Source organism: Clarias gariepinus, chromosome 23, assembly GCF_024256425.1.
Source record: "Clarias gariepinus isolate MV-2021 ecotype Netherlands chromosome 23, CGAR_prim_01v2, whole genome shotgun sequence".
Taxonomy (NCBI): domain Eukaryota; kingdom Metazoa; phylum Chordata; class Actinopteri; order Siluriformes; family Clariidae; genus Clarias; species Clarias gariepinus.
The window spans coordinates 15838955-15864451 of record NC_071122.1 but is presented as its reverse complement, the minus strand read 5'-3'; the positions used below and the strand labels follow the sequence as shown (position 1 = coordinate 15864451).

General features: G+C 37.2%; 1 protein-coding gene across 1 annotated transcript in view; it reads right to left on the bottom strand.

The window, feature by feature from the left end:
- The window catches only part of foxj3 (forkhead box J3), a 110997-nt gene that overhangs the window by 14723 nt on the left and 70777 nt on the right, over positions 1 to 25497 (bottom strand). Inside the window, exons 3-7 of the mRNA XM_053483875.1 lie at positions 19961 to 20035; positions 11415 to 11498; positions 9215 to 9316; positions 4269 to 4397; positions 1354 to 1528 (exon numbers count right to left, since the gene is read on the bottom strand). Of these exons, the coding sequence (XP_053339850.1) occupies positions 1354 to 1528; positions 4269 to 4397; positions 9215 to 9316; positions 11415 to 11498; positions 19961 to 20035 (565 nt within the window). The remainder of the gene's footprint in view (positions 1 to 1353; positions 1529 to 4268; positions 4398 to 9214; positions 9317 to 11414; positions 11499 to 19960; positions 20036 to 25497) is intronic.

The following is a 25497-nucleotide window of genomic DNA, read 5'->3' as shown; positions in this document are numbered from 1 at the left end:
TCTTGCACAGGCCAAAACTGCAATGTGTTCCATCATTAAAATCTCCCATTTATAGGGGAAAATATCCCAATATTATATAAATACATAAATCATAAGAAGATGGAGTTTAAACATTGGTCTCTCATAACTCAGATTACAGTAGATGAAGAGTGTAAGTAAATGGTTAATTATAGCTCCTATTATGAGGGTAAGTCAAGAATTATCCACACTTTGACTGTATAATTCATTTTAATTAACTTTTAGAAAAGACAAATGCATAATTTTCTGACATCACCTGCTAAGCTCTTTTAACAAGCTTTCGTATTCCTTCAGAAAAAATAAATGTTTGAGGCTGAACTGTGAGCCCGGAATGCACCGCTGTCTTCACTTCATCAGAAGTGAATCGTCGTCCTTGTAGGGCTGCTTCCAGGGGCTCAAAGTCTGATGGAGCAAGATCAGACCTATAGGGAGGATGGTTTCAAACCTCAAAACAGTTTTTGCAGAGTGTCAAAAGTGAGGGCAGAAGCGTGCACTGTCACGCAAGATCAAAGTCCTTACATAGAGCAGTTCTCTGTGTTTAATCTAAAGTTTAGGCTTCAGTTCATCAATAAGCATCTCACTGTAACGAGCACTGTTGATTATTAAACCCTTTTTCTGATAATGTTGCAAAACTGGCCCATGAGAATCCCAGAAAACTGTAAGCATCAATTTTCCACCTGAACTTTTTCTTGGTTGGTAACTAAGGATGTTTCCGATCCATACTGTTGTTTACTTTCAGGCTCGTAGTGATGAATCCACATCTTACGTTTAGGCATTTGGCAGACGCTCTTATCCAGAGCGACTTACAAAAAAGTTATTTGAAGTTTCCGTCATTGGATAGATACTTACACTGGGCTACTAACTAAGTGCCATCAGTCAAACAAAATTGGGAAGGGGATTTTATTTAATTCATTTATTTTTTGTCACTAGTCATAATTCTCTTTAAGAAACTTTCCCCTTCTTTAAGGATATCTGTCCAGATTTTGTTTATCCAAGTTTTGTTTATGCAGATATCCACAAGCTTCTGTTTATGGCCTCCCGAGAGTTTCGGCACCAAGGAACACCCTCAGACCACAAAAAAACAAATTACTGCAACACTTGCGTGTTTGTGAAACTACGTTTCTTTCGTACAAATCTTGAGTGGAGCATCCATTTTTGTCTTCACCGCATAGCAGTGACTGAGTAGACAATAGCCTTGAACGGAAAATGTTAAGAAGACAGTGTAGCCCAACACAAGTTTTAATAAACCAGAGTGTGGATATATTTTTGACTCACCCTTATACAGTACATAATGCCTGCTTTTGGACCTTGTTTTATTTCATTTTGCTTACTTACTCGGTTGGTTGAAAGACTGCTCAAATACAGACTTGTAAAGGCTGCGGAACGAGGCACTGAGATCTTCAAAGTCAGAGAAGAGGAGCTGCTTGTCTCGCTCGGGGATGCTGTACTGGGGCTGGGGAGCCTGCTGCAGGCTCATAGACTGGGACACTGGCTCTGGGTGACTTGTCACCTGGAAGAAGGACAAATGAACTAAATCAATAGGGATATTAAACACACAGTTCGGTCTGTTCAAAATTACTAAGCAGGAACTCCGTGACAACAGTAATGACTTTGAGTACTCTGTGTAACTCTTAATGAGCAGATTGCTCACCGCGGCCAAGAACAAGGAACTGCAGGATAGAGATGCGTCGGCCTCGTAACAAAGGCACATTACTAATAAAATATGGATCAGCTGAGAACATTTTCTTGGAAGAATATCTGATGTGCTCCTTAATCCTTACTAATCCTGTATTCAATAGCTTTTGGCTACATTGTTTTAATACAACTGTCAGCAAGTCAATACACATGTGATCTGCAACCTATTTAAAATTAAGATCAATTCCAGAGCTTAGAGCAAACAATAAATAAATAATAAAAAAAAGACAATATTTTATATACCCAGTTTGATTACAATCTGTTAAAATATTGTCAGATTAAACAATTGCTTAAATAACAGCACTTAACCCCATTCGATCCAGAGGTGCTGTGTCATGGCTACTTCCTGAAACTTAAAAAAAAAAAAAGAAGAAGAAGAAGAAGAAGAAAAATTAAGAAGAATCATCCCACTGTGCTGTGAAGCTACACTACCAGTCAAAAGTTTGTACACGCCTTCCAATTTTACAGTCCTGATTTTTATTCTTTACTATATAAAATATAGTACAATAATCTCCTTCGAACAGTTGATTTAGAGATGCATCCTCTACTTTATGCTTTGTAAAGCCTTCATAATGGCTCCAATCTGAGATGCAGTTAATTGGGGAATTCTGAGGACAGTAACTCTCTGCCAAAGTTTTGGTCTTGCTTTCCTGGAATGGTCCAGTTTCATCATGGTGCTTGAAGGGTTTTTGCAAATGCACTTGACAAACTGTAATTGCAAGAACTATTCCAGAACAGCTGACCTCCAGAGCTTAAAATAACAACCGAGTGTTATTGTTGTCACTTAATTACCCAATACAATATGCGTTATTTCACAGTTTAAAAATCTCCAGTGTTGTTCTAAAACGTAGAAAATGAATCACAAAAACATTGAATAAGCAGGCGTGTCTGTACTTTTGACTGATACTGTACATGTAAGAGAAGTCATCTGCCTCTTGATCGTGATAATGGAACCTTCTATTAATATGCAGCTTCTTAATGTATAATATAAGTGTGATGACACACAACCAATTCTTCCCAAATAATAACTTAAACAGGAGAAAAAGATTTTTCATAGACTTGATGACAGTTTCCCTGATATTGTTTAAAACAGCATGTATAAACAACTTGCTTTGTTTCTTTCATTTTCTTTTCTTTGTTTTTTGTTTGCATCTTTGTTTGCTTAATGCTCAATCCCAAGCAGCGATGAGACATACCTGATCTCTTCTAGTAATGTGTTTAAAGTTTATGACTTGGTTTAACACACTGTGCATGTGCAACGCTATAGAAGCAGAATGACTGCAGTTAGGACAAGGGTGTAACCTTACATGCAAGTCACGGTTTGGTGCGTACCGCGGTTTTAAAGTAATGTTTCGGGAAAGTAGGGGAAATAAATAAATAAATAAGTAAATAATGCAGCGAAATTTCTTTATAAATTTAATTTGTAATAAGGTTTTACAAAGTTTTACTCCTTATAAATGCACATAATGACGCACACCGTTTTTTCTTACAAATCTAGGCATCTACTGTAGGTGCACTAAGTTACAGTATGTAAGTATAGCAAATAGTGCAAATCTTTCAAATAAGGAATATTTAAGAATAAAAACATTATTTGCACTATTCGCCATAGATGGCACTATTACTAATTTTGAAAACCTTCCCCGAATAAACAGATTAACATGGCTGTACGCTGCATCGGAAATAAAGAAAGTAAAACTTCTTTTAATTAAATGAGCCTTAAATAAATTAACATACAGATATATTTACTTGTTCATCTCACTTTTCTAACTCTTTTGTGACAGGTAAAACTGCTTAAATTGCTGAATTGGACAGTGCAGGCAACTGTGTCTAGCACAAATAAACCAATCATGTAAAACCTCATTCTATAGCATACGAACATGTAATTGCTATAAACTTATTAAACAGATAGCTTTGTTAAAATGCTTCTAACGAACCTACATAGAGCGGACAGACACTCGCACAGATTCATACAAAACAGACATTTGTCAGTTGATTTAAATTTGTCTGACCCTTAATTTGGAATCATTAAACATAAAAAAAAAAAAAAAAACAGAGCAAAAGCAAGACAAGTATAAAAGAATAAAAAAGCATAACAGAGAAAGAGAGCGAGGGAGAGAAGGAATGAGCAGTGCCTGGCATGCTGTAGTGAATTCAGCAGTATCTGTAGTGGATCAATACCGAGAGAGAACAGGGGCTTCACGAAGACTGCAAAGAAAGGAGGAGTTGGTTTCTGGTGGGAGGCCTTCAGAGGCAGCTTTTCTCTTTAGCTGGTTTCCAGCAGTATGCATGCTTGCTTTCATTCCCTTAACCCCCGCGCCTCAGTGTGCCTCCATGCACGCGGGCTCCAGCGCTCATTACATCCACGATGTGTGTATTATGGGAACTCGGTGGACGAGATCTACTGACTGACTCTGCTGTCCTCTGCTCCTGCTTGACTTCAGGTTTTTTTTTTTTTTTTTTTTGCTTAGCTGTTGATATGTTCTACATATCACTGTGCGCAAAGGGACGAGGAAGTTTGTGGTGTAGTGGTTAAGGGGAATAGGGACTGATCTTACCGGGGTGTAGCTGTGCACACTGCCCACACTGTTCAGGTTAACTGAGGCTAGGCTCTGGTCAGACAGGCTGTTGTTAAGGCTGCTTCTGGGGCTATCACTCCCGTCTTGGTCTGGGTTGTATAACGCCACCTGAAAAAGTAAGGGACATAACACTACTATCGCCACCAATTATAATGATAGTGATACTACTACTACTACTAAAAATAATCATAATTGTCGCAGAGAGATGCAACCAGACACCAACCTGATCTAGGCATGTAACCAAGTTCCAAGGGCAGAAAGCGGAAAAAAAAAAACAAAAAAAAAAAACAGAAACTGGTGGTTTCTACGGTTCGTCACATGTAAACCGGCCTGTTACATCAGAAGTATGCTGTAGGAGAGGCCTGCCTTAACATAAGGAATGTCAACGTGAACAAGAACTGAAGTATATGAGAGTTATGTTGCCTCGTGTTGGTAGGTCTTTTTAATATATATTTTATACCAGACAATGCAGTAAAAGACTCCTTCAGTCAAGGTCACAACACTATCCTTGATAGACGCATCAGTGTGTGTGTGTGTGTGTGTGTGTGTTATGTGACAAAAGAGTATCAGCGAGAGTGAAGGTAAAGGTGTACAAGACCAAGTGGTTCAAGTGGTAAGACCAGCAATGCTTTACGGCTTAGAGCAGTGGCACTAAAGAAAAGACAGGAGGCAGAGCTAGAGGTAGCAGAGCTGAAGATGTTGAGGTTCTCTTTAGGCGTGACAAGGATGGATAGGATCGAGAATGAGTTCATCAGAGGGACAACCCATGTTAGATGTTTTGGAAATAAAGTCAGAGAGGCCAGATTAAGGAGGTTTGGACATGTTCAAGAGAGATTGTGAATAACGAAAGACAAAGAGGAAGATATTATATATATATATATATAGGGGTTTATAAGTTCTGCACTTCAGATAGTAATCCCGATTATCATTTGAAAAGCTTTACTCCAAACGTGTGTATGTTTAGGGGGGGAACGGAGAGTAAATAAGGCACTAGAGAAATGAAATGTAAATGAACGTAATGAGATCCTGGGAGAATAACTCTACATTAAGCTTCTTTGTGTAAGAAAAGAATGAATAGAATTGCCATGATAACTGCTGCTGCTGCATCTCTCGCCCAGACTAAAAACCCACTCGACAAAGCTCAGACGTCTTTTACAGCAAACAAAACAGACTGGGCACTGTGTACTACACAAGTCTACTCTTTTTTTTTTTTTTTTTTGGGTCACTGGCAGGTTGTCAAAATAGCTAAATCAGTTTGCAACCACTGTACCAGCCAGAGCACAGCTGTTTTCTGTTAGGTTCCTTTCAGCATCAGGAATATGGCAACAGCAAGGATTTTAAGTGTTTTGGCTGGATTAGAAGAACACAGAGGAGAGAGGAGAGAGAGAGAGAGAGAGAGAGAGAGAGCAACCAATAAGAAGGGGGGAAAAAAATCACTTCATAGTCACTCACAGAGAAGTCATTCAGCCAGAATGAATGTCTCCCAATCCTATTATTCACCTCGCTTCAAAAGAAATACATAATTGATCCAGTCTGCATCATATGGAGGGGGAGGATTTAATGGCCTTATTTGCATACTACAACCTTCATCCAAATATGTACGGGCCAGGCTCCAGCGTTCATTAGATTGACTAACCTACAGAGCCTGAGGAGCAAGGGATACGGACATGCTGCAAGCGACCTAATTACAATCAAATCCTGTGTATCACACAAACAAACACTATTTGTATAATCGAGTCATAAAGTACGTTTTTAGTCAGAACCCTGCACCACATGCAATTTTTATTACTGCAGTTTGCTAAAGACCACGATGTACACTGCTACAGAGCACACACAAGTCTCTCGGTCGAAAAAAAAAAACGGAAAAAAAATGCTGCATGGAGTGAAAAGGGGTGTCTGTGTTGTTGTGGTGGGGGTGTTATCCACTACAAATATGGAGTGTTTGCCAGTGCAATGGGAGCGTTAGGTCTATATTTAGCCATGAATTAGAGTCAAAACCCAGTGGTGTCTTTTACATGTGAGGCTAATCTGCAGCATTAGACACAGATTATGAAAGCAAAGAGAAATACGCCCAGGTGCCTTCGACAATGGCGCAGATCACAGAGAAAGATTCCTGCAGTCTGGGATTTAAATACAGTGATGAAAAAAGGGTTATGTTGTTATTTTTTGTGTTTCAATTCATCTCTATGCATTCTTTTTCTGTTGGCAAATTTTTTTTTTTCTTCCATTTTGTCTTTGTTTAATAAAAGGTTACTATATTAAAAAGCAAAAATAAGGAACAAATCTCGAGTATCTAAAAAGCAGATGGCAGGCTGGGTGCAAGGTTGTGCTGAGTGACCGACAAGTAGAAGGAGTTGTGCTTTTAATGGCCTGCAAAGGCAGGTGGGACAACTAGAGAAAAGAAGGAATTCCTGTGGCTTGGCACAAAGTAGTGAGAGAGGTGTGGCCTGGTCTGTTTACAGACCTCTCACTGAGAAATAACCCCTCGAAGGAGCCCCAGCTTCTAGTTGTAACAGTTTTTCCACTTTGTCTCCTGCTCAAATTAGTTTTTATGTGAATCAGAAGAAAAGCAGCAAGACAAACAAACACTTGCGCATTAACCACCGATGTTTGCCACATAAATAAGGTAGGCATGCTGAAAGAAAAAGCTTGAACCTAATCTGAGAGATTCAAGTGAAACATTACAAGAGAAGGACAGAACAGTAAAATAATCCTAACATGAATTAAAAAAGAATGAGAAACATGAAAGAATGCATAAGACAAACTCATATGTTAGACATACTTTTTTTCTCTATGCACTAATCATATGACGGGAGAATAAAAAAAGAAAATGTTTAGATTGATGTTTACACACAATTGCTCCTGAAACACAATCTTATGTCTTGAATTGTTGCTATTAAGCACTACTTTTGCATCATTGCACAGTCACACTATCGCCAACATACAAACTCACTCAACAAACAACCTTTTAAACCAAGAGTACAGAATAAAAAATTAACAAGGTCCGGTCAATAAAATTTTCTTCTGATCTGAGGTCCTGAATTTTGTGTTTGTCTTAGGATTCAGATCTCTACATGCGAAGTCATTCTAAGTCTATAAAAATTAAGCAATTGAAAATTTCCCTAGCATTTCAGTTATATTGTCATTTTTCAATAACGATGTTAAAACATGTGGACAGTTGGAACTTTGATGGTCTTGTACAGGGTGACACAGAATAACAGAAATTTTTTAAATGCGTAATGGAGCGACATGAAACGCTACACGGCAATCAATGGAAGCTGTGCGAGAATTGTTCAGTAACCGTGTGATCTCAAGATTCGGTAACATTCCCTGGCCCCCTAGATCACCAGATTTATCCAGATTTTCTCTTGTGGGGCTACCTCAAGAGTAAAGTGTACACGACTCGACCAAGAACCCTGGATGAGTTAAAACAGAGAATTCGGGATGAAATTCACAGTATCCCAGCTGAGATGTCAATGAGCGGTCAATGAGGAATCTGAACAGCAGATTTCAAAAATGTATTCGTACAGGAGGACGCCATTGAAAGGATGTATTTTTTTAAAAATATATAAATTCCATCAATGTTTAAATTTTTAGGTTTCAATTACTATGAATAAAATTGATTTCTTTCATCACTTCTAGTTTTATTAGATTGTAAAAAAGTTCCAGTTTTTTTTTTTTTCTTCCTTGTATTTGTATGGAACAATCTTTAATCTTTTGCGAATGTGCATTTGCACGCTGCTGTGCTGTAAATGAATGTAAAAGGACTCTGACTGCTCGGTCATACTGGCCTCTCAATTGGAATATTTTACACGCCCTTACCTTGGACTGCTGCGGATATGTTGGTGCTGCTTTTTAATTATATGTTCCACAGTTTCCGGACATATAAGACAAACTGGTTTTAAACTTTTTGATGGAAAAATAAACATACAATAACCTGGCCATAAATATTTGAAGGTTCAGCTTTCATAGTCTACTCGACGTTTTTTGAAGTAAGCCATGCTGGGGGGCTTGTTTTAAACCATCTCTACATGTTCCTTCCCAAAACAAGACAGTTTCTATGAGTTTTACTGATTTGGTTAAACAGAATGACACCAATTTGCAGCTGAATTCTTGATTCTGGTTTTCCATAAGGTGTTGAGTATTTTTCATCAGCAGCAGCTTTTACAGTATTACTGGTTGTAAATCAAATTATGGGTTGATTTGAATTCCATCACTTATTTTAATGTTTTATTTTTTATTTTTTATAGAAGTAGCTCATTCAGAGATGTCTACGTAACGTGATCTTAACATTTTTAAGATAAATGAATAAAAAAAAGTATTTAACAAGAAAACATTTAAATAATCACTGGTATAGTGGTGCTTTTTATAAAAATGTAACTTTTATTTAAAGTTTATGGCGGGGCCTTTTTGGCAATGGGAAAGCGTTTATGATGGAGGATTGTGTCGTTTCTTAGTTTGCACTTCACACCAAGAAAAAAAAAGTGATTAGAAGGAACTTTGTTCTTCCTGCAGACAACGCACAACATTAAATAAACTTATAAATGAATTAAAACAATGTGGTATAACTGTCATAAATAAAACATTGTAATCAATGTCATTGTGGTACAGGAGGAGAGACTTGGTAGTAGTCGCTCTTCTGCTTTGAGTTGACCACAATGTCAATTAACATTCCTCTATAACTGCATGTGTGTTGTGCTCGCTATAAGAGTCTATAAGAGTCGCAGTGGTTGAAAACTGATTAAAGAGCAACACGGGTGCTTTACGTTGGCGTGTAGTTACTGTGTGTGTGTGTGTGTGTGTGTGTGTGTGTGTGTGTGTGTGTGTGTGTGTGTGTGTGTGTGAGAGCAAGAAGAACCGGGTACAGAATATATTTGTAAAGACAATCGTGTGTGCGTGTCTTTGTGTGTTGCGCTGGTGGCTACCTTGTTAGTCACAGTGTTGATTGCCAGTGTCGGAGAGGCACTTCCAGAGATGATGCAGTCCATTCCCAGGGAATCAGACTCCAGACTGTAGGGTGTGGAAGCCTGTAGGGAAAAAAGGTACACTTTGAACTAAAAAAAAAAAAAAAAAAAAAGACCAAATTAACATTACCTGGGTAATTAAAGTAGAAAAAAAAAAAAGAAAAAGAAAAAAAAAGCAAGGCGCTCATATAAATAACAAAAGAACAAGACCTTTATTTAGGGCAAAATTGGAATAATTCTCAGAAAAGATGAATACGAGAAACGCTTTTCATAGCTCCTGCTTCTGCTGAAGAAGATAACTCTGGCGCCTCTCAAACTGCTTAATGTAAGAGGATTGCTTTGCAACAATGCGATTTTCAATTCATGATAAACGATGCAAAAAAATTTTATGTCAAAGAATAAACGAGACAGCAATGAAAAAGACAGAGTGAAAATACACAAGTGCATACAGATTTAGACATGTGACCACACGCTCAACCACAAGTAAGTACCCATACGTACAGTATGTGCAACCCAAAAAAAGTCACATACTGTACCTTACTATTTCCTTCTCATTCTTGTTCCAAGATTGAGAGAGAGATTATTTACAGGTTTTCACTATTTACAAGAGCAGATGTCTGCATTTTGAGCAGTGCAGTCTAGATGTCAAGTCAGTGGTTGACTTTGACAGAACTCTCTCTCTCTCTCTGTCCCTGGGCTCGGCTCATCGCAGATAATACAAAATGCCTCCAAGGCAGCTTGATTTGCGAGATGTGCTCCAAGGGTAGCCAAGCCATGCTTTATTGCTCATAAATAATGGCAGCAACAATCCCCTTTCTGAGAGATCTGTATTGATCACGGATCAACTATAGTCCGTCATCACTAGGCTTTTAATGAGGGACGAGAACGCACACATGATTTATGACACTAAATGAGAAAATCGATGTAAAAAGGAATTCCACAGAATAATCGTTTAATCTCGATCTAGGGTTCGTAATCGCTGGAAACCAAAATTGCACAGTCCTAATTAGTAGACCAGATACCTAAAAAGGTCCAAGCTCATGACTATGTTAACGCTCTATAACCTATAAGCAATTAATCAATTATGCCTGTAAATTTAAAAAGAATTACAGAGTTCGGAATCAATCAATCACATTTTATAAAAGAATTTTAAATTAGCTTATTGGAATATAAAATATTCTTTTTGGACTTTACACGGATATAAAATTCACAAAGTTTATATAAACAAATATTTTACCACAGTATAACGAAACTGAATCTAACTACATCCAAATAAAACCACTGACACGTCAAATTAATGACACTGGTTAAAATGGCACATGTCGAGGGGTCCACTGTGGAATCTCGGATTGCAAGGAGCCCGGTTTGCGAGTGTTTTACAAGACGAGCAAAATTTTTTAATACATTTTGTCTTGATAAACGAGCAAGTCTTGATTTACGAGTACCAAATATCATCGCGTATCATGTGGCACGCATGCGCTTCTTGTTTTGAGCGCATGACAGAGTAATTTTGTGTGTGTAACATTTGTGTGTGTGCTCGCGAGGAAGTATGTGTGCTTGTAAGGAAGTGTGTGTTTCCTAGACAGCCCCCTTTCCTCCTCTTCTCTCTCTGTTCTCAATCACTGCACTTTTGCAGAATGTACAGCGCCATCTGTTGAATTCTGAGATAAATTAATGTTTTTTTTTCAAGGTCGATTTTTTTTTAGATATAAGGGCGTTTTCCATTTAAAATTCAAAGTAGAATATCTTCTTATTCCGTGGGCCGACTGCAATGAAACAAAGCCTATGTTTTTTTTCCTCAAGCTTGACCAAATACTCCTGTGAAAACCCCATTAAAATTGGTTTAGTAGTTTTAGCATGATGCCTACACAGACGGATAGACAAAAATTCCAAAAACTATCTTGATGTGTTTATTCATCTTATCAAGATGATTACTTACCTTTTTTTTCCTGAAATACATTTTTTTTGAGATGCACTGTATATAAAAAGACATTAAAATAACTAAGAATTTATTTTCTTGAAGTCTTGTTACAGCAATTTAACCTTGAACGCAAGTTAGATCAAATTGGTAGCTTAATTGGTGATGTTCCTGTTTTAAAGACAATGTTGCACCTGTATGGTTTTATTTCTTTCACACACACACATACAGACAGACACTTACCCGTTCTCCAGACCGCGGCCTTTTCTTGGGCCGGGTGGGCAACGTGTCCTCCTTTGGATTTGTATCGATCGCCCAGTACGAACCCTATAAACAAAAACAAGAATTTTGTTATTAGCTGTAAACCTTGTTGAAGTACAACAAGAGCATTTTGAGAGAGTTTCCTTATTTCAAGCTTTCAGAACTTTTAAATAAACTGTAAAAAGTTTGCAAAGTTGGTTTTTTTTTCCAGAGCGAGATGACAATCAGAGAAAGAAGTTTAACAGTCAGACACACACACACACACACACACACACACACACACACACACACACACACACACACACACACACAAGAAGAGAGCTTCAAGAATCAGTTATTGGATTGTTTTCCACTCAGGTGCTGTCCATCATGTAAAGTTTTTCAGCTCATCAAAGTTTTAGTGAGCTCATTTGTAAGCCCATCATGTCAGGAAGACATTTATGGAGCTGTATGTCTGGAAAGTGAAGCACGGTCTCTCTCTCTCTCTTTCTCTCTCTCCCCTTCCCTTCCTCTCTCTTTCTTTCCCCAGGTTTACTCCTGAGCCTTGGCTGAGACAGGTAAAATGGTAAGGCCCATCTGAATCCCCGTTCCTCGGCCTCTGCTTTATTGATTGCTCCAGCTCAGGACCAGACACAGAGATGTTGGGTTTCTGGTCAGGTCTGCGCCCAGATAATCATACAGAGAATAGCACACCCCAGTTTGGGGTTGCACAAATCCAAACACCCAAGACCCTGACTGAATAATTTATCTTTGCACTCTTGCTGTTTAATTTATTTTTCAATAGTGCTGCTCATCCGCAAAAGCTAAAGAAACAACAGCTCAAAAAGCCAGTCAAAAAGAAATGCCTTACCCTCAGGCTTGGGTTTTGTTTTTAAATATTTCATAATGTATAAGATAAGATCTCAATTGCCAAGAGATGGCAAGATCAGGACCTTTAAAATTACTTAAGGGCAACTTTATTAGCAGAAAGCCTAAAATGTAAAGTATGATTTCAGAATTCATATGTATAACATCCGAGTGCAGCATTTCATATGTTAAATCCAACCTGTGAACAAGAACCTCAACTCTTGGGTTAAATAGGCCAAAAATAAAGTTAAAATTCTTACTGCAGAGATTAATACAGTATGTTTGTCAGAAGATGATTAATACAGTATGTTTGTCAGAAGATGATGTATCAAAGAAAAGATATCCCAGTAGAGGAGGAGGAAATCAAATGATTGGCCTGCATCAGGCAAAAAAAACAAACAAACAATGGGGCAGAACTCTTTCACTTTGTGAAAGCAAAATGAATGACTTGATCAGGGATGACTGGAAAGCTTAATGCTGCATTCTGTGGGAAAAAATACAACAGTAGAAACAACAATCATCATCATGGCATTTTGGCGCCCTTATCCAGAGTGACTAACATTTAAAAATATATATATATTTGTAAAAATTTTAATATACTATTATTTTTAATCTCATTACACATCTGAGCAGTTTAAGCTTAGGGGCCTTGCTCAAGGGCCCAACAGTGGCAACTTGGTGGTTGTGGGATTTGGACCTGAAACCTTCCGAACCGTAATCCAATGCCTTAACCACTAACCTGAGCTGAGCTGACCTCTGATTATAAGAGCTATAATTAACATCAAAAACATTTTTGCAACTTTCATTATTAAATTTCATTCTTTTTGAATAAAAAAAAATTAAAAATCTTCACACGTTCGCTAAAACTGCACAAGGGAATTTACTGTACTTCAGAGCATTTTTAATACAAATAAAATACAACTGCAAATGAAAGTTTAGCAGGAAAGTCAAAAAAGGTCCTATAAGCTTCCTGTGAGACATAAGATAACTGCTGCACACGCACCATCAAGGGGGCGGAGCAGACGATCAACTCTCCAGACTCGAGGCTAGATTATATCAATGCATGGTATGGCATGGACATACTGCAGGAGAACGATGCCAAGATTCATTGAGCTCAAACAGCACAGGAGCGTGAGGGATCACACTTTCATACATTGTGTTCATACACTGTCTGGCATAAACCTAAACCTCACTGAACGCGTTTTCGGATTTTCTGGCTTATTTTGGTCCAGTATGAATCTTTGCTGTGTCTTAAAGAGAAACACGCACATGTCAGTGAGGTTTAATCCAAGTTAAAGTGTTCTTTAATTAAAGTTTATTTCTAACACCCCCTCAGCAGTGTAACCCACATTTAAAGTATGATTACAGTATAAGAACATAGCTTTAAAATCAAAGGCCCTGTATGCTCAGAAACCCGCTTGGCCTTAAAATGTCCGTGGACTTAATCAGCATATTGCTATAAATGGCTCGAAATGAGAACCCAGGCCATTATAAACACCTATCAAACAGCAAGCTAAACAATTAGGCAACCAAAATGTGTAAAAAGTGCTGATTGGTCAATCGATGTCAGAGAACCAGGGCAACACACAGCAGTGCTCCTAACGCATTAATGATACATTTAGCAGACTAATTTCCAATGAAGCATTCTTGATGAAAATGCCATTAAACAACTGCGACTAATGGAAAAGAAAAATGTCTGCAAAGTACTTGGCAACACCGACGAGATAAATGGGTGCAACCCTATGCCAGGCTGCTTTAAAAAAAATAATAATAATAAAAAAAGAGAAAAATAAACCAGAAAATGTCTTTTCAACATGAATTTACGTAACAAACTTTACAAAGTTACATGCCGTTTTCCTCAACATCAGTAATGGTTACCCGTAATGCTTCTTCTACAGTACTAACAGATCTGAAAGCTTCAACAAAGGCATGGTACACTGCTACTAAAACAGTTCTGCACTATTAGAACTGATAAAATAGTTCTCTGCCAGCATTGTAAATTAATCAATACTTTATATTATATATATACACTCAGTGGAGCAAATAAGTATTTAATCCCCTACAGATTTTCTAAGTCTGCCCACTTACATAGAAATGAAGGGTTTATAATTTTTATCATAGGTTTAAGGTAAAGGATTGAGACAGAATATCAACCAAAAATTCAGACAAAGCACATGATACAAATGTTATGAATTAAGGTGCATTTCAATGCAGGAAATATGTATTTGATCCCCAAGCAAAACATGTCTTAGTACTTGGTAGAGAAACTTCATGACTTGAGCAACTGTTTAAGGATACAGAATTTTTTTTACTGTATAGCATATACATTTTAATAATGATTACTGATGATGCTCATGTTCAAGTTAGTGCTTGCACATAAACTTCTGTCTCAAAACCCAGTAGCAGTCTAGCAAGTCAGATTTTTTTCCTGCAAACAAATAGAAATAAAACTCAACTAATTTTAATGGTTCCCACTGTATTAAACTATAAATAAGACAATGAAGTCCTCAATTATAATGCATCTAATTAGTCTCATTAAAATATATTTTCCAGTTTCAACGAGTACCAAAACCCGTTATGGTTTTGAAAACAGAAACGGTGGTATCTGGACAACACTACTTGCAGCACACAAACACTCAGAATGAAGCACATGGTGGATGCTATGGTTTTAATCAGCCCATATCAGTCCATCAGTCCCTATAATCAGATCCATAGAACTACTGTATAGATTTATGATATTTTAGAAATTAAGGTTTTTCCCCCCTTCTGCATTTTGACCTGCTTTCCACATGAAACCCCCTGTTTTGTACAGCTGTTGACCAGTTGTTAGTCTGCAATATTATTTTAAACAGTGTAATTAAATTTCACTTTGTTTTCTTATTACATCATTACACAGAGATGATCAGTAGTGGTTTTGCTTCTCATTCCACCACTACAAACCACAATGTGAACTGAGGATTTGAATAAAACCAAAGGTTACATCGCTAAGCCACACGTACTGTATGAATACTTGTCTTAAACCTTTTTTTTTGTTGCTAAACGTTCGGGCAAGTTTTTAAATCCTTTTTCGTTCTGTGTGACCAAGATATTTTGAAATGCACTGTTTGTTTGGATGGGAATATTTTAAAAAACAATGGATTTCAAAATTATTTTTTATATGTTCAGAGTGTGCAGGAAAGACCATATAGATTACTAACAAATACAATTTTACAATACAGGTAGTCCCCCTGCCTTATAAATGAGTTCCGTTCCTGGAGCATGTTCATAAGTCCGAATTTGTTCTCAAGTCCGACAAAGAAAGTTATACATGCTTTTAACAAATATACTGTATAATGTAAAGCATACCAATCACCAATCCACTTGACTAAATCTAATCTAATAAAATTTAATCGCACCTACGAAAATTAACTTCACGCATGAAAAGTAAGTGTTGTCCCTGCACCGTTAAATCGTGAGGAGAATCCCCTGATGCAATTTTTATCTCAGAACTGTTTTTCACTGTACTGGACTGTGAATTCTGTTTAGGTAAGGATTTTCCAAAATTAGGATTATTCACCCTCAGGACAGCTCTACAGCTCTCCTTTTTCCATCATCGTGCTCCCGCTTCTGATTTATTAAAACCATTGAGGCCGATTCGTTTCTTCTCCACACCCACACACATACAATATACCGACTTAAGACATTGTACACATTTACTTAAATATTGAAAATATTGTATATAATTGTAAATATTACCTACAGTATCTGGTGCACTGCAGTGCTTTACATATAAGCTACTTTCGTGATTGAACCGGAAGTGGAACTGTGGTCTGTTCATATTTGCGGAAATTTAAATGTTAGCAAGTCGGGGACCAGCTGTAAATGATTTCTGAAAAAGTGATTAATACAATTAGCTTAAACATGAGAGACAACTACACTTATTTTCTCTACAACAAGCCTCCTAGCAAAGCCTCAGTGACACAATCGCAAACTAACAAAGTCTAACTTTTTTTTTAAATAAACAAAACAACTGGGAGCCATCAATGCAGTCAAAGCAGAGTTTAAGATGGAGATCCTTGATCCTGAACAACCATGTTTTTTTAAACGAGGATGCTCCGGAGCAAACACGATTCTATCTGTGCAAATAAGGTTTATGGATTAAACTGTAGGACCACAGCAACTTCTTGCAGCCTGCATGAATATCATGGTACAGTGCATCATCTTTGCTGCCATCTCTTTGGAAGCCACGCTTCGGTTACTATCTCGGGCGAGCAGCAGGCTCTGTATTTCTATCACATTACAATATTGATGGAACGTATCAGAAAGGCCCTGGTCGGCTTTGAAGTTTTACTTTGGGGGGAAAGGGAGAGGCAAATTCCAAATTGAACATTTGAGATGCAAGCTTGTCGGCTGTGCGTTCGACACTGAATCCATACAGCAATAGATTACTTCATATTTAGCGAAGCAGCTCACAGGAGTGTCAATATCAGAGGATTACAGCAAAACATGAAATTAACATTCAAATCTCATCTTCTGACATGCCTCAGTACCGCTCTTTAAGCCCTGCGCTCTCTCTCTCTCGTCCAAGTGAGTTTATGCTCTCTGGGTGCAGATTGGAGCCAGGAAAAGGTTGAGTCGAATATGTATTCCAATTAAGGTTTAAACAGAGTTTCAAAACAATCTCAGTGATACAGCCCTAATAAATGTCTACTTCATACCTCACCTCGGCTCTTACCGCAGTGATTTAAAAAATAATAACAATAGTAATAAAATCACATTGCAACTCAAAAGCTATTTAAACGATCGAGTTTCTTTATATGACTTATTTTACAAATTACCCAGAATGTACATATGAATACATTAGAATTATCTAATGAATCAAATCTTTTTGTGTATACTCAGTTTTCAACTTTGTGTTGTATTGTATAGGAACAGCAGGTTGTAAGAAGCAGTGTGAAAGCAACGTGTGACTCCAGTCAAGTGTGTTCACTTCGCTGACAGCACGCATGGACACCATGTTGTCTGCTAAGTAATGTGTGACAGTATCCGTGGTTTCCTTATGTCTCTGCAATCTTTCCTCTTCTGCCGTATTCAACTTTAGTTTTAAAAAAAATTTAAAAAAATAATAAAAAAAAACTTTTTTTTTGCTGTCTCCAAAACCACAAAGACAGCTCTGAAAATAACCAATGCACTGATTGGACAGTTTATCATGAAGATAACACAGTGTATAAGTTGTGTTCAGTATACTTGTGTTTATTATCTGCAATAAACACAATTTAGAAACAAAATTTACAGGCTTTTGCAGATAATTGCACAGGTCCATATTTTTTTATATATATATAAATTATTTTTTTTTTTTGCAATTAATTGTGCAGCACTAGCGATCGTGACTAATGAGAGTGAGAGTTTCAAGCCTTAAGGCCTTGTTCACACGGGTGTTAAGTTTTTGGATAAACAAACGTGCACTGTGATTGGCTATTCAGCCAATCACAGCCCTGCAGGAGCGCTCGAGTAGCACAGCTTTGCACACCTTTTGCTCATTCGTTGCCTTTTGCACAGAGTTGCACAGCAGGGCTGTGATTGGCTGAATGGTAAGGTCGTATCTGAATGGCTAAAGAGTACAAGTGACGCTCCTATGTGCCAGCAAAGTCTCAAAAACACACACACAAATCCTGCGACGTTCACACACGTAAGTCGATTTTCACATGCACATAAATTTTAATTTAATTTAAAAAATTTGTACACAGTTGTACATATGTGAATTGTATATTATGAATATGTATATTTTTTTATGCACGTGAATGCGTTTTTTTGTAAATATATTTTTTCTTTCGTGCACGTGAATTGGGTTACGCACGTGAACCTCGTGTTTTTTGGATGAATTATTTATGAGACCGATCTGCCTCCATATTCGTTTGTCTCTGTCTAACGTCAGCCTGCAGCCCAAATTGTAGTTTGTGTTAACCTGTGCGGGCAGTGTCGGGAACTGGAAATGAAAGCCCGCCGCTAAAGGGTATACTCTCTGACTGCACAACGTCGGATTTAAGAAAGAAACGCTCGATTTTAACGCCCGTGTGAACAAGGCCTTATACTGGAAATACAGACTGCTTGGTGCCTCTTGGTGATTTTTTAATTCTGTATGGTTATGAAACACATTAAGAAAGGGATTTTTTTTAAAAGCATCTCTTTCCTAGCTGGTTTATAGTCAGGGGTTAATAAGGCAGGTTGGCGGTAGGGGCATTAATTATTTCACAGTTGCCAACGATGTGGGATGTGCGCTGCGGAGTTCTCACCATAACCATAGTGATTAAAAATACTTTTTGAACTTCAACAGGTGGCCAGAAATTGACAGCATTACTTTTTTTGTGTTATTTTTTTTTTCCTATTAATTTGGTATTAAGGAAAGATTAGAATCTTATTAGAAAAGCTACACTACCAGTTAAAAGTTTGGAAAAACCTTCTAATTCTATGCCAGATTTTTATTTCTTTATACACTGTAAAAGAATGCTGAAGGCATCTGAATAGGCACTAATCTTTTTTTTAGACATTATAACAGCTCTAATCAGGTATTTTGGTTACTTTAATTAGCTTATGTTATTTTATAGTTTTGGAAAAATCCAGTTTTGCAGAAAATATAATCACAAAAAACAAACAAACAAACAAACAAACATTGAATTAGGTGTGTCCATACTTTTGACTGGTACTGTATATGACATACACTTTTTTTTAAACTAACTGTCTTAAGTAAAATGCCTTTTAACTGCCTTAACCGAAAACATCCATTAAATTTTTTTTTTTAATATAGTTTATACATTATGTAACTACACTACATTCCCTATTAAAGTATATCAATTAAGCCTATAATGAATCAGACGTCCAATTCGGTAAAGCAAGACAGCTTTCTATTCACATAAACGATCGTAAACTGCGCTCTTCATACATCCAAGTTCAACCCCTGCTTACTAACAAAGCTAACACAGAATAAAAGACTCAAGCGGTTTGTTGTATTTCTGCCATGTATGTAGAGTTTTGTAGTAACTTGTAAGAAATTCTGCCAAAGTGCTGATAAATGCGACACTACAGTAAATGCTAGCTTGACGCAAAAACACTCTTTTAGTCATAAAATACATTTAAGAAAGGCTCAGTAATACAATCCTGGGCTTTAAAAGACAATGTTTTATTAGCCAGATGACACACTTGCAGCAAGAAGCAGTGTTTTCATAAAGCCCAGAAAAGAAAGCAATTCTCTCCACACCGCCTCCTTTTTCAAATTTATTTTTTTATTTTTTTATTACCACCACAGATCCAAATATCTTCATACAAAGCAACAGCTAAAGTAAAACTTAAAATATTTACATTCTTTGCCATTCTATCGTCACTAGTCTGTGTTCCTGTGGCCGTTTGTACAGTACTGTACTCGCTGTGAGCTCGGCCTGCTTGCTGGCTGCACAACTTCTCTATTACTCTTCTACAAGGTACAGAGAAAAAATGCTTTTCTACATCCCGGCCCTGTCTTACTCATCCTAACAACTATTTCTTGTAATGGAATATGCAATCTTCACTAACTCAAGTGAGAAAAAAAGAGACCAGAACACATATAAACATTATTAAATCCAAGCATCATGTAAAATTCAGCTACACTGAAAAGTGGAAGCAAGGAACAAAGAAGAAAAAAAGATCAGGAATAACAATGGAAATCTTACCTTTCCTGGATCATCTTTGGACCGAGGCACTTTAAGAAAACACTTGTTCAATGAAAGATTGTGCCGTATAGAATTCTGTAGGAGCAGAGAGAGAGAAAGAGAAAGAGAAAAAAATAAGTCCAGGTTGTGTTATACAATATGTTATCATATCAGAGTCCCAAAGAGAACCTTCTTGAACAGTGCTTATTTTAAAAGGAATTTATAATAACACTGGATGTCAAAGCATGCTCTCTATTTACGAGAGAAGTTCCAGTCAAACCCAAAGTTTTGATTTTGCTAATAACAGAACACACAGTTATCGAAGTAAAAACTACCTTTGTTGCTCTACAGTATATAATCCCCTGCTACACTAATGAACTTATCCTAGTGTTTTAGTCAGACTTGGATACCACAAAGGTAAATAAAAGTTGTTGTTTTTTTCGGTTCACAGCACCAGTCCACTTAAAGAAACCTCGGATCATGAGACGTTTTGAACAGCAGTGCATGATGGGTGTATCACTTGTGCGTTTCCTGTCTTACTCTGATAAACCTGGTTTAGCTCATCAGATTCACATGAACTCACTCACTGCGCCAAATTCCAATCTTTAAACAAAATCGAAGCCTTTTTCTCACCCTAATAAGTGGCTCTTATGGCTACACAGATGTTTTGTCCCAATCCTGAGAGTTTTGGACAAATTGTGCTTGGAAATCAATCAACCTTACAGCAACCCAAGTTGAACCAAAGTGCTTCACATTAAAAAATGACAATAAAATGGTAAAAAAAAAAAAATAAAACACATACACAAAAAAAATTAAACACACAAAATCATAAAAACCCCAGAAGATAAAAATATTAAAAGCCATTCTAAAAAAGTGCATTTTAAGTTTTGCTTTAAACAGAAAAATGGCAATAAAAATAAAAAACTAAACTATAAAATTAGAAAAAGACATATGTTATTAAATATCAAAAGTCATTCTAAATAAGTAAGTCTAAATAAGTAAGTCTTAAGTTTTGCTTTGAACAGAGGCAGGTCATTAATATTACACAGATCAGGTGGAATGCTGTTCCAGAGGTTAGAACCAGCCACTGCACCAGAGCGATCACCCCCACTGTTTGTACCTTGACCAAGAGGCCACGAGTAGATTATGGTCATCAGGATGTAAAACTCTACTTTTGTGTTCTTCGCTTAATGATGCAGGCCCTTCTGAAACAGCAGGCCAGGCAGTGTATAAAAAAAAATAAGAAACATCAATTCGGAAGTGCAAGTTAAAAATGCCCGTGGCTGTAATGAAGCTTGCATAAATTTACATGATCCTGTCTCTAATGTGGAAGTTAACAGCAGCATGACACCGTGTGTTAGATAATACTGGCAGGTAGGGGTAATTTGATAAAAATTAGGTGGTGTCTGGTTACATTTAATCGGTCCATTAACTGTACTGTGAACGTTCCTGCTGGATTCAGCACACTGTGATATTTCAGCCTGCCACTCACTGTGCATCAGAATTATTACTTAATGTAAAAAAAGTTTTCCACACCCCCAAAAAAAGGAAAACATATAGAAATATCTGGGTAACTTATCTAGCTCCTGCTTGTTGCTGGATTTAAAAGCAATGTAGAAAAATGTGTTTCTTTGAAAGGGCTTAAGTTTAAATGTTTATTTCAGTTCATTACAATGTCTTCTTGCACAGGGGCATTGTCACGAACATGTCTGGACCAGTTAGTTCCGGAAAATGGAGACTTTAATACTACAGCATACAAAGATATTCTACAGGAAGTCCCCGACTTACGAACGAGTTTTCAGTGAGCATGTCCATAAGTCCGATTTGTTCTCAAGTACGACAAAGTGAGTCCTGTCTGCCTGACACAAATAGTGTAATGACCAATCCACTTGACTAAATCTCTGTCCCCATTCTCCACACTGCCATCATGTGGCCACAAACCATAACTGCACCTAAGTAAGTGAATCTCAAATGTGTTATCCCTGCGTCTTTACATCGCGAGAGGATTCCCGGACAGCATTTTGTCTCTGAGCTGTGTTCCACTGTATTGAGTGGTGAACTCAGTTTTGTTTAATACTTTCCGAAATTAGGATTATTCACCATCAGGACAGTCATTTTCTATCATCGTGCTTCCGGACTGATTCACCAAAACCAGTGAGGCTGACTCATTTCCCCCGCACCCCCACACACAAACACACACACACACAAAATATACCGGACTTTAGACATTTTATACTCACTGAAAATATTGTATCTAACATTTTTTTGTTGTATAATACACATGAGCTACTTCCTGATTGAACCAAAAGTAGATCTGCAGGTCATTCAAAACTGCGGAAAATCGTAACTCGAGTGTTCGTAAGTCGGGGACTACCTGTATAAAACGGTTTCCAACTTCTTAGCAACACTATGGTTAAGACTTACATATCGGTATAACAATTCACTAACAGGTGTCCACGTGTCCACGAGCTTTTAACAAGAGTGCAAAGGTTGAACCAAACATCAACCATCTAAGTTTTACCATTTAGTCTTATTTGATTAGTTAAAAAGAGTTGTTAAATACAGCCGTATAATTTGAGTGGAAGGATGATTATCTATCACTAGGTTTATTTCATAAACAAAAAAACAAACAAACTGAAAAGCCAGCATAATTTTTTTTCATCAAGAATTATTATTTTTTTTTTTATCCTTGCAGAACTTGGTCTCAGTGTGCGTCATATATGGCAGCATAAATTTTATTAAAGCAGAAAACATCTGAAAGCAAACCTACAGATGCCAACATAACCTATGTCTTTATAAGCTTGCTTTCAGACTTTTTAAGGCAGGAACTAGATTGGTGAACTTATGTGAGTAATAGACAGGAAAATACAGTATAGCAGATCTCTTCTTCCTCAGCTCTGTGACGTAAGCAAAACATTGGCATTTCCACCCTCAGTTATTTGCAACCTGTGCCGCAGCCTTTTTTTTAAAATAAGTATCATGGAAAATAATGTTACTTATAAAAAAATAATGTTATCAGAATGCATGCACTGAGCCATAAACAGTCCTCAAAGCAAATGTTCCTCCACACACACAGGATACTCTTAATGTCCTGTTCTCCCAGCAGGGTTCTTGCAGAGCGGGGAAATGGTCAGAGCAGAGGGTAGCATAAAGGCTCAGAGGTGGTGCATTAACTAATTCAGACAGTGTGCTCTGCAGGGGGGACGTGCGGATGGACTAGCCAGTCTCAGACTTGCAGTTGTGTGTGTTGCACAGTGGGGGTTAACCTCTCTGCCACTCCTCACAGTGGTGGACCCGTTTTCCGTCGCACCACTGTACCCCCTACTCACAGCGACCCTATTGGCTCTGCCACCTGTGGAGGACGCTAAGCTCTCCGGTCCTAGTGATGAACGATTCATGTGAGCCAAAGAGACAGACCGGGTCACTCGGCCTGGGGAACCACAGTTGTCCCGCTACCTACGCCAAAATCCAGTCTGACATGCTCATTATGATAAAGACAAACTTACCTTGACCATCATCATCGTTAGAGATTATTTAAGAGGTTAAGTGAGAGCACCAACCTTCTAATAAGTTTACTGTAGAGAAGAAAACTACTACTATAACCAAAGTTTTGTTGTTGTATTTATTTTTTAAATGCCATTTTTATTTTAAGCAACAGCACACAATTGCGTGTGGATCTGGAAAAGGTCATGCGAATGACAGTGACAGTGTGACAGGAAAGAACAGACTTTTGCATGAATAGTGTACAGATGTGTACAGATGATCAAGGATAAATTAGTTTTTTCTTTCTTTTAAATAAACTGTAATGTTTGCAATTTTAATTTCTCCTGTTTTAGTTTTCTCACTTTTATGATATTACTACATTTTATTACTTTTATGTTAACTCTAATTTTATTTTAATAATTTCGCACATTGCATTTTAAAAAAGTTTAAATTAAATTAAATTAAAATGTAAATGGAAAGCCCACATCATACATATACACACATACAACACACTGCGTTACAAAGCGATAGTCAGAAGAGCACCATCGGGACAGTACATGGTGGCCCAGAGCAATAATCTTAAAACTCTGCTTGATCTCGAAGTCTTTAAAAAAAAAAAAAATCCAGATGTTCAGGAGGAACAATGATGCTGCCACTCATGAAATAAGGCTTGCAAAACAAACTCATGTATTGAAATCCTCTACTCCTACTGTACAGTACACGTATCCTGGGTAACAGGCTTAATAAAGATTTTAAAGTAAAAGTCATGGTTTCACAGATTTTACTATATTTAATAAAATGCATTTATATTATTTATATTGCAATATAGTTTTGAAAAACATCTGGATTATTACATTTACTTTACCAGAAAAAGCCCAACTGTTATTAATGTTAATAATAACCAAAAAAAAAATTTCCTACATGTATAAATATCTATTCATTACAGTATATGTTGGTGATTTAGCACAACTACCTCAGCCCTTACGTTGCACTGCTTTTTTTGTGTACATAAAGAAAACATGGACGTACTGCGTCCTGACTTTGTCATAACAGTCATAATGCTGCCTCCCAGCCTGCTACACTTCCCTGTATCATATTTCATATTTTTCTTTGCAACTACTACATTTTTGTACAACGTATCCCGGTTTTATATTGTCCTTTCGTAAAATACCCTTCCAGTGTATCAAATTGGAGTGCTGCCGAGCATCTCTTACTCCTCGATGAGTACCAACGAAACAAGAATAAAATCAATCAATGTTATTCACATCCTTCTTGCTGGTTTTAATGGTATGGCTGATCAGTGTATGTGCAACCATGCCTCCCCAAAAAGTTTTTTTTTTTTGTGTAGGCATGGAACTTTATTGTGACAAGCACATGCGCAATTAATGAGAATATCCCCCAGACACTATTATTTAGACAATTTTATCAGTTTTTCCAACAGGCAAAAAAAGAAAGAAAAGTGAATTGTGGTTATCAGCCATCGAGCAGGAAGACGAGGTTTAAAGATGAACCCCTGTTGGTGATTAGTGTCACCTGTATAGGGACTGTTTTCATCAGGTAGCATAATCAATAAGAAAAATTTTTTTAGCATTTATATTATATAAGATATTAAATATTCAATACACATGATGTACTTGTTTTTCTATTTGCTAATTTGAAGTAAATGAAGGGGTTAAAATTAGGCCAGGGACGTTATGTTTTCATTAGCCTTGTTAAGCTGTTCATGTCATTTGGTCAGCATTAGCAACACTTTCTATTAAATCGCAGTTTCCTCACAGCTTAAATTAGGCCCATTTTTTTTTAAATCACAGGTTTTTAAATACCCTAGTGTAGAAGCATGTGCAGTGACCTCAGTCACCCATCAAACAGCACAGACAGCAGGGTGACGGGTAAATAGCAAGGGAGGGAGAAAAACAGGTCAGAATCCAAAGCATTTGTTTACTGCTAACTATGCTTGTAATTCCTGCTTAAACAACATTGTTGGCAGTTCTCAAGTCTATCACCTCAACCACTATCTGGTCTCTCATCATGTGTTCAATGGAATATTTGAGGGGCAAGTTTAGATAACATGACTA